Consider the following 12,677-nt stretch of genomic DNA (forward strand, 5'->3'; position numbering starts at 1 on the left):
CTGGCTAGGTTAGCTTAAGCAAATTACTACCAGAATCTGAAATGTCTTGCAAAACAATCACCTTCCACTACAGTATCTCATTAATTCTTTTTTGTGACACCTGAGTGTATTTGGCACACGTGCTACACACCAGATTCAGAGTCCAGAGTGCTCACCATTACAGCATGGAACCACCAGTGCTAAATAAATCCTAGTTGAATCCAAATGTTATCTTCCACTGTTTCATTCACCATCAAACTTGAGAACAGGGATTAAAACAAATTTTAAGACTTCCCATAGGATTTACAACAGCACTAAACTCTTAGCAAGTACTCTAAAGTTATTGTGGCTTGAATAATCTGGGTATAAACCATTATGGTTTATAAAGCGCTCATTTGGATGGAAGAGAAGAACTTCCCTTAACTAGGACGGCAGTCTCAAATCGCGAAAAGCCTCGGAAATCGCAAACTTCCCAACAAGGTGGCTTAATCTTACTCTCCAAGAGGATTAAACTGAACAGACTGAAGGAGGCGAGAGGGTGCAAAGCATGTCCTCTCCGTAATTATGCACCGAGATTCGAACTAAATATTAAACGGACACATACTAAAAGCTCCATAATTAGTTGCTATTATTAAGACGCATCCCACGAGGAGAGAAGGCGAAGAGGAGGAAAGAGAACGGAGGCTGGCACTCACAACAGGCCGAAAGGTGCCCCTGGCCTGAGACCCACAACCTTTAAGAACCAGGGTCTTTGGGCTCCCTGCTCAACTGAGAGCTGAAGAAAAGTCAGCGGCTTCTCCTAAAGGTCAAGGCTTTGGAGCCACATTTGCTTCTGGGGCTGCGAGCAGAGCTGGAACGCCCCCGCGAAAATCCGTACCCCGAACCCAGCAGCACCGCCCGCCCGTAAACCCGCGCCGGCTCTGGGAGAAGGACAACTGGGCTGCCCCTGCGCCGCAGCCTGCAGGAGCAGAGACCCGGCCGCGTCTTGCAGCCCCACAACCTCCCTAAGGGGCAGACCACCTGGATCCTCCGGCTCCGATCCGCTCAACGGAGGCCGGCCGCTCGATACTCACATTCACAGCCGACCCCTCTTACTCCATCAGGCCGCCGAGGGCCAGGCGAGGGAGCTCCCTGACGCCCCAGACGGCCCTTTCAGTTTCGGGTCCGGGAGCCTGCTCCGGACCCGCTCCCCGCCGGGCACCGCCGCCGCCGCCGCCGCCGCCAGCACGCAGGCGCACACCGACGCCGTCACGCTCCCTTTTTTCCCCCCCTTTGCGGTCCGCCTTTCTCAATACTCTAGCTTTATTTGAACACAAGAGAGTGAACAACGGACACAAGGGGAAAAGGCTTTTCGCAAAAAGAATGGAGGAACAAACAAAGGTGGACCAGCGGGCGCAAGACTTAGTCCGCTGCATTGGACGCTGTAACTAAGCCTCCCATGGACCCTTTTTCATTCTCTCCGTGCTCTTTCTGGGCCTCCCCTTGTCTCCTACTCTCTTCCGAAGTGCCCGCCATTCCCTTTAGAGAGTGGCAACTGTGTCGGCTAAATCTTCACACCACTCCTTCCTTGTGGAACTTAAAGTTTAATGTAAGCTGCAAGAGCTTTAGAACAGACAGACCTGTGTTCAAATCTTCTTTTAGCTACTAGTAATTTGTGACTTTGGGCAAATTACAAGTTTTCTCGGAACCTCAGTATCCCGAGTTAAAATTAGCATAATGATATCTCACAGGGTGTTGCCGGAATTAAATGAGATAACGTAGGACAACTAGTTGCCTATCCATGAACGATGCCTATCACAGAGTAGACATTCCATCAATACCAATGATTATATTCTTACTCATACCTAATAGTATTTATATTTGTCATTAAACTTAGTCCATACCTTCAGGACCCTATTTTAGTGACCAAGACTAGTCAGATAAATGAAGTTACATTAAGGTTGATAATGATGTGAAGTGTTACCCCTTCTATACTATTGAAATTATAATAACATCTCTATTTAACAAGACCTTCAAAGCAGCTACCTCCATTTATGTGTAAATCCAGATTTGCTTCTAGAGGTTTAGGAAACTTCCAATTCTGTATTTATGACATCACAAGTCCTTGACACACTCAAGGTCTGCAGTATGCTGTTCATTCTACCTCCTTTAAAGGCATGCAATGGAACCCTTTACCCTATAAGCTCAGGACCATAATCCAAGGAAAAGCCATAGAAGACCTCAAGGTCAGGTATTGGTGAGCACCAAGTAACCCTAGGTCAAGTTTTCTCAATCTTGGAAATGTTGACATTTTGGAGCAGATAAATCTTTGTTGTCAGGGGCTGTCCTATGCATTGTAAGATGTTTAGCAGCATCACTGGACACTAGATGCTAGTAGTACCCCCTCATCATCACAATAATCTACAAACATCTCCAGACATTGCCAAAGTCCCCTGGAGGGCAAAATTGTCCCTGATTAAGAAACATGGCATTATTATTAATGACCATCTCAACCCTAAATGAACTCAACTATACGTTTTATCTACTTCAACCCTCAAGAAATGATTACTACTTGAGAAAGCTACACAGAGGGGCAGAAACTGGTGAGTTCATTTTTATCAACAGGCCCTCAGTACTGCTTACCAGTCTTACTACTTTTCTCTGGTCAATTTGTTCTATCACTTTCTACAACAGTATTCCAAGTCTTCTCAACTTTCCTTAAAACTACCAATACCATGTCCTTTTCTATCAGGAGATGACCTCGCCTTCTACTTCACAGAGAAAACAGGTCATCAATTGAGAACAATTCTTTAACTTCCTGTTACTTAACTAAACACTGAAACTTACAAACACACACATACTTCCTCTTATTATAATTGAAGCAGTATCTTTTCCCCCTCTCTCTTCTTCTCTTCCAAGACCATTCCTTCTGCCAGTGCTTTGAATTGCCTCTACTCTTACCTTTTCAAGATCTTTACCTACTGACTATCCCTTCTCCTTTCTCTTTTTTTGTTGAACTGTTTTCTCTCAGGTGGATCTTCCCAACCATGTTCAAGTTTCTCCTATCTTAATTCTAACAACAACAATAAAAAATCTTGACCCCCTCATGATCTTCTCTCCCTCCTAGGGAGGCCAAACTTTCCAAAAGTATTCTACATGTCCCCATTTCTGCATCTCCCTCCTCTACAAACTATTGCAATCTATTTTTCAACCCCATCATTCCACCAGCTTTCACTTAGATCACCAATGACCTCTGTGTTACTAATTCAAAAAACATTTTTCAGGCTTCATCTTCCTCCATCTCTTAGGAATAGACTACCTCTTCTTTGAAACACTCGTTTTTTATTTCCAGCACTTTGTTTTATTCTTAGAAGTGGGTGGAAGGGTTCCTGGAGCCAGTGGTTTAAAATAATCATCCACTTTCTTAGGAAGGCATTATGCTGTTCTTGACATAGATAGTTTCCACAGCCTGGAAAACTATCTCCCTCTCTCCTGGACTTCCGGGGGAACTCCTGCTTATCCTTCATGACTCAAAAGTCACTTCCTCCAGGAACCCTTCCAGGCACCCCTAAGAATAAAACGCTTTGTTCACTGTGAGCCAAAGGCGCCTTGGATTTTCTACGTGCGGTGCGCTGTATTCTACCCACTGTAATTTGTTTACAAATCTCTCTCTCAGTCTAGGCAGATTAAAAAACCCTGTAAAGCAGGGAAAGCATTCTTTTCCTCAGTGTTCATCCCGCACAATCCCTGGCAAACGGCTTGCCTCTGATAAATGTTTGTTGCATGAACAACTCCCACCTTCGGGCGGGTCTGGAACCTATCCGGTTAACGGGTGAGTTCCCGGGCTCTCCGCCTGCGTGGCAGGGAGATTTAAACCCCCCCTGCACCATGATTGGCTTCAACTGCAGAGGTGTGTCCGCGCCGGCTGCGCCGGAGAAGTGCGCACGCGCGCGGGCTTGGCGCGCGCAGGCGCGACAGGGGTGCAGTTCTAAGTCCGGTCTGGGGGTGTCCGAGCTGCCGAGGCCGGAGAGGAGTGACCGGAACCGCTTGGTGAGTCTCCAGGAGTAGGACTCAGGGAGCTGGCCGGGATGAAGATTGGGAGAATGTCCTGAGGAGAAAGAGTATATCATGACGGTTGAAAAGTTGGTGAGGTCAGGCTTAAGAGGAGGAGGGGGCGCTTTGGCCCGGACTCGGCAGATCCGGCCGGAGCGAGGACGCAAGGCGCTAGGAGACGTTCGAGACGCTGGGGGAGGAAGGGTGGCAGGATGGTGGTCCCTGGACCCATCCTGGAAACCAAGCAGAGTTCAACTCCCACTTTCTCACCCCCACTGTGTTGCTGTGGTCGAGATTAATAGACTGTATGGTGAACACAGTGATCAGATAGCTCTGAGATAATTGTTTAAATAGGATTCCGAAGTTGTGGCATTGGATAGCCCTTGCTCTCTAGGAATGTCCACCCTTACCTCGCGGTTTTCCTGTACGAAAAAAAGAATCAGCAAAAGAATGAATTTCACAATTCAGAGTTGGAGTAGTGGGTGGAGGGGAGAGAGAAGTACTGTAAAGTGCTCTTTCACCTCATTCTTTTTTTTTTTATTTTTTAATCATTAGTCACTACAGTGTTAGGAAAGGTAGCTGATGGTAGGAGGAAATCAAAAAACAAAAAAAGTTGGGGGAGGGAGACGAGAGGGGAGTATAATTTCGCCTTTTGCTACTTGTCATCTGCAGTGGGGGTAGTGGGACGGCGACTAGGAGAGCGAGAGGGGAGTTTGGATACTGGCAGCTTTCTGACACTGTTCCCTCATGTGAAAGCAGTGTTGCTTCTTGGTAGCAGATATTCCAGGAATTGAGAGGGTTATTACTGCAACTGCCCTGCTACCACTAAGACTGTTTTTAAATATCCCAGTAAAATAGTAATTGTGCAAATATAGCCGTATAGAAATGATTCTTCCACGTTCTTGCCTATCCTGAAAAATACCACGCTTGAAATTCAGGAGACATCATTAGCTAGAATACTTTGAAATCTAATCTTAGAATGTTTCATAGCAAAGTAAGAAAAATTATTATTCTACCACCAGCAAAGTTGATGCCTCCATAGGCATCAAATGATCCCTTGTCATTCATTCTTTTAGCAGGAGGTATGAGAAAGAATGCATTCATATAAATATCAGCAGGTAGGACAAACACCTCTTCTCACATTACCATGTTGCTTTGACAGGGCATGTGAAAGTAAATGATCATATAACTTAGCTTGCTTCTTAAATATTTACCAGTCTTGTTAGGGTTTTTAGCTTGTGAGTATGCACTAGAAAATTGCTGTTACAGTTCAGGAATAGTGATGACTTTTTGTGTCATTATTTTCCTTACAATATTACGCTCTTTCTTCTAAATAGTAGAATTTTTGTATGCATCTTGGTGTTGGTTTCTTTTGCTGTGAATGAACATAAATACAGTACACAAGCTCACTTAACTAAAGGTCACATCCCCATCATTCAGAACACAATCTAGAACCAAAGGAAAGTAAATGAAAACAGGCCTATGCTTAAAGGATAGCTGGTGGATCTTCACTTATGAATCTTACCACCATCATGATTTTTGCCATTTAAAATACTTTCTGTTAATATTTTACTTCTTTTTTTTTTTTTTTTGAGACAGGCTCTTGCTCTGTCACATGAGCTAGAGTGCAGTGGCATCATTGTATCTCACTGCAACCTCAAACTCCTGGGCTTAAGTGATCCTCCTGCCTCAGCCTCCCAAGTAGCTGGGACTACAAGTATAAGCCAGCATGCCCTGCTAATTGTTTCTATTTTTTATAGAGACAGGGTCTTGCAATATTGCACAGACTGGTCTCGAATTCCTGATCTCAAACCATCCTCTCATGTTGGCCTTCCAAAGTGCTAGGATTACTGGTGTGAGCCACTGCGCTCAGCCTACTTCATATTTTTAATTTTTTTTTTAACATTACTCTTGTCCAAAGTGATAATCTGTGAAATCATGATTTTGGTGTGTTTTATACCATTTTCCTAGTATACGTTATAATGAATATGTAACTATTAAATGCACACCTTCCATATGTAACAGCTAAAATCATGTTCTTGCTTTGCACTTTGAAAAATACTGCTTTGGGCCTAATCTACTTACTTTTAAAATAAGAAGATAGGACTAAGGCCAACAGGCTTGAAAACTTTGTGAGCCCTTTGATGGATTCATTACTGTGACACAATTCTAGCAAACTTATCTGGTTGCACCAGATGAAAATAGATTAGAATAGCAAAGAGAAAAAAAGAGGATGTTTGCTCTTTGGTATTTTTGTGAAATCAGTCGTGTCTCTCTTTTTTTTTTTTTTTTTCTGAATTAAGGCTTTTTTCCCCTTTTTTGATTCCTATATCTCAAACATTCTGGACTTCTATTCTGGGGCTATTTGTACTCTGCATTATGTATGTGTTAGCATTTATACATAATGTTGCTTGCATTCAAGGGTGCTGAACTTTTAATTCTAGTATTAAATTTTGTTTCCAGATTTATAGGTTGAAAGAGGAACAGGTGACTGGGACAGCTCTTTTCTTTGTTGTGGTGGGTAGGGACTTGAAACAGATGGATCTAGTCAGTGCTCTAACAATTGGAGGAAATGGATTATGGAGCCAGGAAACAGCATGTAGTGTGCCTTTTTCAATATTGGGACTAAAAGGGCTCCATTTGCACTCATTTAAATTCACTGACATTTTGGTTTTGGTTTCAATTTAGATTGTATTGCAACTAAAATATTTAAATCACTAATCACTATATTTTTCTGGAATTACCTCATATTGATTTCTGTGAGTTCTATAACTTAGATTTAAAGTTTGTTTTAAATTAATTTTGACAGTGATTTGACAATTGAAATTACTTTAGATGGCCTTTTATTTATTTTTTTTTTTTTTATATTTTTTTTGAGACAGAGTCTCACTTTGTTGCCCAGGCTAGAGTGAGTGCCGTGGCGTCAGCCTGGCTCACAGCAACCTCGAACCCCTGGGCTCAAGCAATCCTGTTGCCTCAGCCTCCTGAGTAGCTGAGACTACAGGCATGTGCCACCATGCCTAGCTAAATTTTTCTCTATATATTAGTTGGCCAATTAATTTCTTTCTATTTATAGTAGAGACGGGGGTCTCGCTCTTGCTCAGGCTGGTTTCGAACTCCTGACCTCGAGCAATCCGCCCGCCTCGGCCTCCCAGAGTGCTAGGATTACAGGCGTGAGCCACCTCGCCCGGCCTTAGATGGCCTTTTAATGCTTATAAAATAAATATGAATTAATTTAATATAAATTAAAATAATATAAAAATCAAGCCAGGTGCAGTGGCACACACCTGTAGTCCTAGACACTCAAGAGGCTGAGACAAGAGGATCCCTTGAGCCCAGAAGTTCAAAACTAGTCCAGGCAACATAGTGAGGCACTGTCTCTAAAAGCATAAAATAAATTTATATTTCTTGATATAGTATTCAAAGCCTTTCACAATCTGTCTGGCAAACATTGTGTCTCCCTTTTTTGTAAAATTAAAAAAAAAAATTTTAAGAGACGGTCTAGCTTCTGTCACTCAGGCTGGAGTTCAGTGGCACAATCATAGCTCACTGCAGCCTTGAACTTCTGGGCTCAAGTGATGCTCTCATCTCAGCCTCCCCAGTTGCTGGAATTACAGGGATGAACCAACCCACCTGGCTCTGCCTTTTAAAGCAACGCTGCCTGTCTATATTACACACTTGTTATGTTCTTGTCTGACCACTGAGGCCTTACATTGTGGCATTTCTTTGGTAATTTGAAATCAAAAAATTTTTTTGGAGTTGGTCATACTTGGATTTTGACTCACACAAATCAAAACCATGAGAGATGTTTAATAATTATTAAGAAAAATTATAGCTTTATTGAGCACTATGTGCCAGGCACTATTCTAAATATGCATAAGTTAACTCAATCCATATAACAACACTTGAAGTAAGTATTATTGTTCTCAGTTAATGAGGACACTGAAGCACAGAAAAATTAAATAAATGGTAGTTGGGATTTGAAATCATTATGCCTCCAAATATTGAGCACTTAGCCACTATAGTATATTGCTCTTTGTATAAACAAGAATACCACTCTTTTAATGTTCTGTGGGGGATATTCTTTTCCAGGGACCTGAGTGCTTATGTTCTCTATATATGGCTGCTGACTCCTGGTATCAGAATATTTGAGAAGTTAAGCTGAAAGCATCTAAATGATCTTGGAATCAGAGCCAAAATACTTGGATGGTTTGGGTGAAGATTTCATTCAGGCAGGGTCGATCCTTGCCAGTTATCCCCACTACACACTTGGTATCTCCCTGGCAAATACTATACTTATGTCTGCCAGATTGTTTGTCTCTCTATCCTGGATAGATTGCCAGCTTCTGGCTCTTTAGCCTCTTTCTTATCTTTCTTATGGAGTTTCCCCTTTCTGTTCCCACAGCCATTCTTATAGGAAGGGTTAATATAATGGATTATGATCAAACCTATATCTGCCTCCCCAGGATTACTCCTGAGTCACTTAGAGTGGAATTGTAGAAGTTCCAAAGTGGACAGGGACTTGAAGACCAGGTGTTGGACATCAAGCAGTTAAGTTATAATAGGTGCCTCTGTAGAACCGAAATGTAATTTTGGTTTTCTTTTTGGTTCCTGATTTTTAGTGGTACTTTCCCACTCATTAATGTGACTTCTATCTTGAATCATATGCTTCAGTGTACTTTGAAACCAGGCTGTTTAATAGATAGGATTCTGTGGTATACCTATTATATTTGCATAGTTTGGGAACCCTTATATAAGAATGGTTAAAGTTGTTCACTTAGAAGGAGGTAGAAAAGAAACTTGAGAGAAGAAATAAAAGGAGGAAGCTATCCTTAACATAAATAAGACTCTTGCCTAAATGCCTTCCGGAAGAATTAAATTTCCTAATCATAGCTTAATGTCTTTTTGGCTTAAACTAGCGTATTTTGGAATGCTCAAAAACCCATGGGATGAGTGAACAGTTTGCATATACCCATAGTTTTTGAATATGTGAATATTTTTAACTTTTCATATTAGAAATGGAATGTAGGAGCAAAAAATATATTCCTAAAGAGAAACCAGCCAGGTGCCGTGGTGCACACCTGTAGTTCCTGTTACTTGGGAGACTGAGGATGGAGGGTCACTTGAGCCCAGGAGTTCAAGCCTGCAGTGAGTGAGCTCTAATCATGCCACTGTACTACAGCCTGGGTGACAAGGCAAGACCCTATCTCTTAGAAACAAACAAACAAAAAAACCCAAACCCTTATATATAACACAGTAATTTTCAACTTTGGCTTAACTGTACATTGGAATCTCCTAAGGAGCTTTAAAAAAGACTAATGGCTGGGGGTCCCACCCTCTGGAGATGCTAATTTAATTAATCCGGGATGCAGCATTGGTCTCTAGATTTTTAAAGGCTCACCAGGTGATTATAATGTACAGCCAAGGTTGTGAACCACTGCTTTAAAATTAAAATTTACTCTAAGCCTGGAGTTAGACTTGCTACTTGAAAAGTAGAAGCCGGGAACTTCATCTATGCACTTTTCTTTGGATAAAGCAGCTGCAGATTTGAATGACTTTCATTAATGTGATGTTGCTCTCTACTTTCCGCCTTTCACTATGTGTGATAGTAATAGAAGGCACATACTCTGCAGCAGTCTGCCTGGCTTCAGTCCTCGCACTACTACTGTGTGACCTTGTAAAAAAGTTGTTTAACCTCGGTGTTCCTCAGTTTCTGTATCTATAAATTGTGAAATATAAATACAGTATGTTGTAAGGATTAAATGAGCATGTGTATGTATGTATATATTGTATATTTTTTGTATTTCTTAGAATGGTGCCTGTCATATATAGTGCTTTATAAGTATTAACTATTATAGTTGTTACTGTAATTCCTCTCGATCCACTCCCCACTATCTAAACTCTTTCAGAACGCTGAACAAAGTCTATTAAAAAGTCAGCTGCCATTTTTTAAAAACTTTTATATATGCTTGAATTTTTTTGTAATAAAAAATTGGGAAAGCATAGTGATTTCCATGTATTCATTCACTCAGCTTCAACAGTCATAGCCAATCTTGTTTCCTCTATATTCCTACCTGCTTTCCCACCTCTGAATTATTTTAAAGCAAATCTTATAGACTGTCAGTTAAATAGCTTCTAATTTCATGCTTTTTTTGGATCCTGGAGGATACTGATTATTGGTAGGAAAGTTAGAGAAAGAGGATATTCTGGTGGTGAGGGGCAATGACAGGAGATTGTACTCCAGGTTGGAACTGTTACAGATTCTCTACCCCAGCTAAGTTCTCTGTTTTCTTTATGGAACCCTCCTCTTTTATCCACTTCTTAATATTTTGCCATGAAAGTACTAAGAACTTGTTCAGACCCCATTAAAACCCATTCCTGCTACCTACTGTGAAATGTTTCCCAGCCAAACTTTAGCAGGGGCTTGTCCTCTAAACCTCTGTTAGCAATGTTTAAGACAAATGTTCTACTGTATTATTTCTTTACTTTTATGGTTTGAAGTGGATGACCATCTGTTAATGGATAGGTATGTTCTGACAAACAAATGTGCCAACTGAAAGACTTTTCTCAAGAGAAGATAAGAAATTATATTATGTTTATGAATCAGGGTCTAGAATTTATTCCTTTGTTTTCTATAATCTTATAAGTCTGTTTTCTTGGTTGTTATAAACTAACATTTTATGATGAAAATAAATGTATGAAATTTAAAAATAACTGCATTGTAAACTATTTGGAAAACTGGGAAAAGAAGAAGAAAAATCATTCTTAATTTTTTTCTAATACTACCTTAGCCAATAGCACTATTTTAGACTTTTGTCTACCTATAATTTTTTTCTCTTGGGTAATTATAGCACATATTTGACTTTTTTTTAAATTTTACTTTGTTCTCCTTATATAACAACCTTCACAATCTAATCCCCTTTTTGTGGTGTCACTTTGTTCTTTGATTTTAGTCAGAAGAAAAAGAACTGTTTAAGGAAATTTTTTTTAGGCATGCAAAGCTACATATTTTTGTCTACAGAGATACACCTATGAATAGGAAACTTGGTTTAATGTAAACCTGTTTGATATCTCTCGATGTGTGCAGACTCATGACTGGCATGAAAATAGTTCAGATGTATATAGCCTATACAGTATCATCAATATTAATATTCAAATTTAGCCTTGAAGATGGAACAATTAATATTTAGTAGCTGTTATTTTCAACTGCATTTACATCACTGACACTCATATTTAACACTGTTACTTTATTTTTGTATTGCCTACTATTTATATTAAAATAATGGTTAACATTGAGCATCAGCCGTGTGCCAGGCACCATGCTAAGCACTTTTTGTGGATCCTCACCCAAAAACATGAAAAAGAATGTTTATCACTATTTTATAAGCACAGAAACTGAGTTTCAGTTGGTTTAGGTAACTTGCTCAAGGTCATACAACAAACATGTTGAGGCCAGAATTTGAATGCTGGAACTCCCACTGTACTACCTTGCTATAAACAGAAGTTCCACTTGTTGCAGATGCATTGGTTACCATGAAAATCTAATCACAATATACTGAAGAGAATGCCATACTTTATCAAACTGTGTTAAGAGTATAGAAATATTGTACTGGGAAACAAAAGAAAGGTCAAAAAGAGGAGAAACAGTAGTAAATTTTGGAGCCAAAGGGACAAAACGAGGCTTGGGAGTGAAGGGACTTCCTGAGCAGAAATGGGCAAACTTCAGTCTTCTTACTGTGTTTTTGTAGTATTCTATATATAATTTTCTTAATTTGTAAATTTAGTGACTGTTAGCTAATGATCATTTAATGGGCAATAATTCCAACAGTACAAAGTCCACAGTGAAAAAAAAAGTTAAAAATAAGAGTATGGAAATAAACCCTGTGAGTGTAACTCATACAGCATCTTCATTGTGATTTTTTTTTTTTTTTTTTTTTTTTAGACAGGGTCTCACTCTATTGCCCAGGCTGGAGTACAGTGGCATGATCATAGCTCAAACTCCTGGGCTCAAGGCATTCTCCTGCCTCAGCCTCCCGAATAGCTGGGACTATAGGTGTGCATCGCCACACCCAGTTTATTTTTAAATTTTTTGTAGAGACAAGGTCTTGTTATGTTGCTCAGGCTGGTTTTGAACTCCTGGCCTCAAGGGATCCTCTTTCCTTGGCCTCTTAAAGTGTTACAATTATAGGTGTGAGCCACCATGCCCAGCCATTGTGATTAATTTTAAGAGAAGGACTAAAGCAGGAAACTAGCTAGAGTATTTTAACTGCAAAATCCTGTTTTTCAGTATAAAATAATTTTTTTTTAAATCATTCTTACCAGGACCCTGTGGAAACGATAGTGATTTAAAGTGCTCTTTGTGGCTGGGCACAGTGGCTCACGCCTATAATCCTAGCACTCTGGGAGGCCAAGGTGGGAGGATCGCTCAAGGTCAGGAGTTCAAAACCAGCCTGAGCAAGAGTGAGACCCATCTCTACTAAAAATAGAAAGAAATTAGCTGGACAACTAAAAATATATAGAAAAAATTAGCCAGACATGGTGGCGCATGCCTGTAGCCCTAGCTACTTGGGAGGCTGAGGCAGGAGGATCGCTTGAGCCTCCAGGAGTTTGGGGTTGCTGTGAGCTAGGCTAATGCCACAGCACTCCAGCCCAGGCAACAGAGTGAG

At 40.6% G+C, this 12,677-nt stretch overlaps 2 protein-coding genes across 4 annotated transcripts in view; one reads left to right on the forward strand and one right to left on the reverse strand.

The window, feature by feature from the left end:
- Positions 1–1,214, reverse strand: part of ZNF106 (zinc finger protein 106) — a 66,151-nt gene extending 64,937 nt beyond the window's left edge. For both annotated transcript variants that reach the window (XM_012766510.2, XM_012766507.2), the window contains exon 1: positions 1,053–1,214. The gene's annotated coding sequence lies outside the window, so the exon portion shown is untranslated. The remainder of the gene's footprint in view (positions 1–1,052) is intronic.
- A 2,653-nt stretch (positions 1,215–3,867) lies between these two features.
- SNAP23 (synaptosome associated protein 23) overlaps positions 3,868–12,677 on the forward strand; it is a 35,127-nt gene continuing 26,317 nt past the window's right edge. The window contains exon 1 of one of the 2 annotated variants that reach the window (XM_076004281.1): positions 3,868–4,008. Coding sequence is in view for 1 of the 2 variants with exons in the window: in XM_076004280.1 (XP_075860395.1) it covers positions 4,087–4,109 (23 nt within the window). In the remaining variant the exon portion in view is untranslated. The other variant, XM_076004280.1, reaches the window with a different exon arrangement.

This window comes from Microcebus murinus, chromosome 6, assembly GCF_040939455.1.
Source record: "Microcebus murinus isolate Inina chromosome 6, M.murinus_Inina_mat1.0, whole genome shotgun sequence".
Taxonomy (NCBI): domain Eukaryota; kingdom Metazoa; phylum Chordata; class Mammalia; order Primates; family Cheirogaleidae; genus Microcebus; species Microcebus murinus.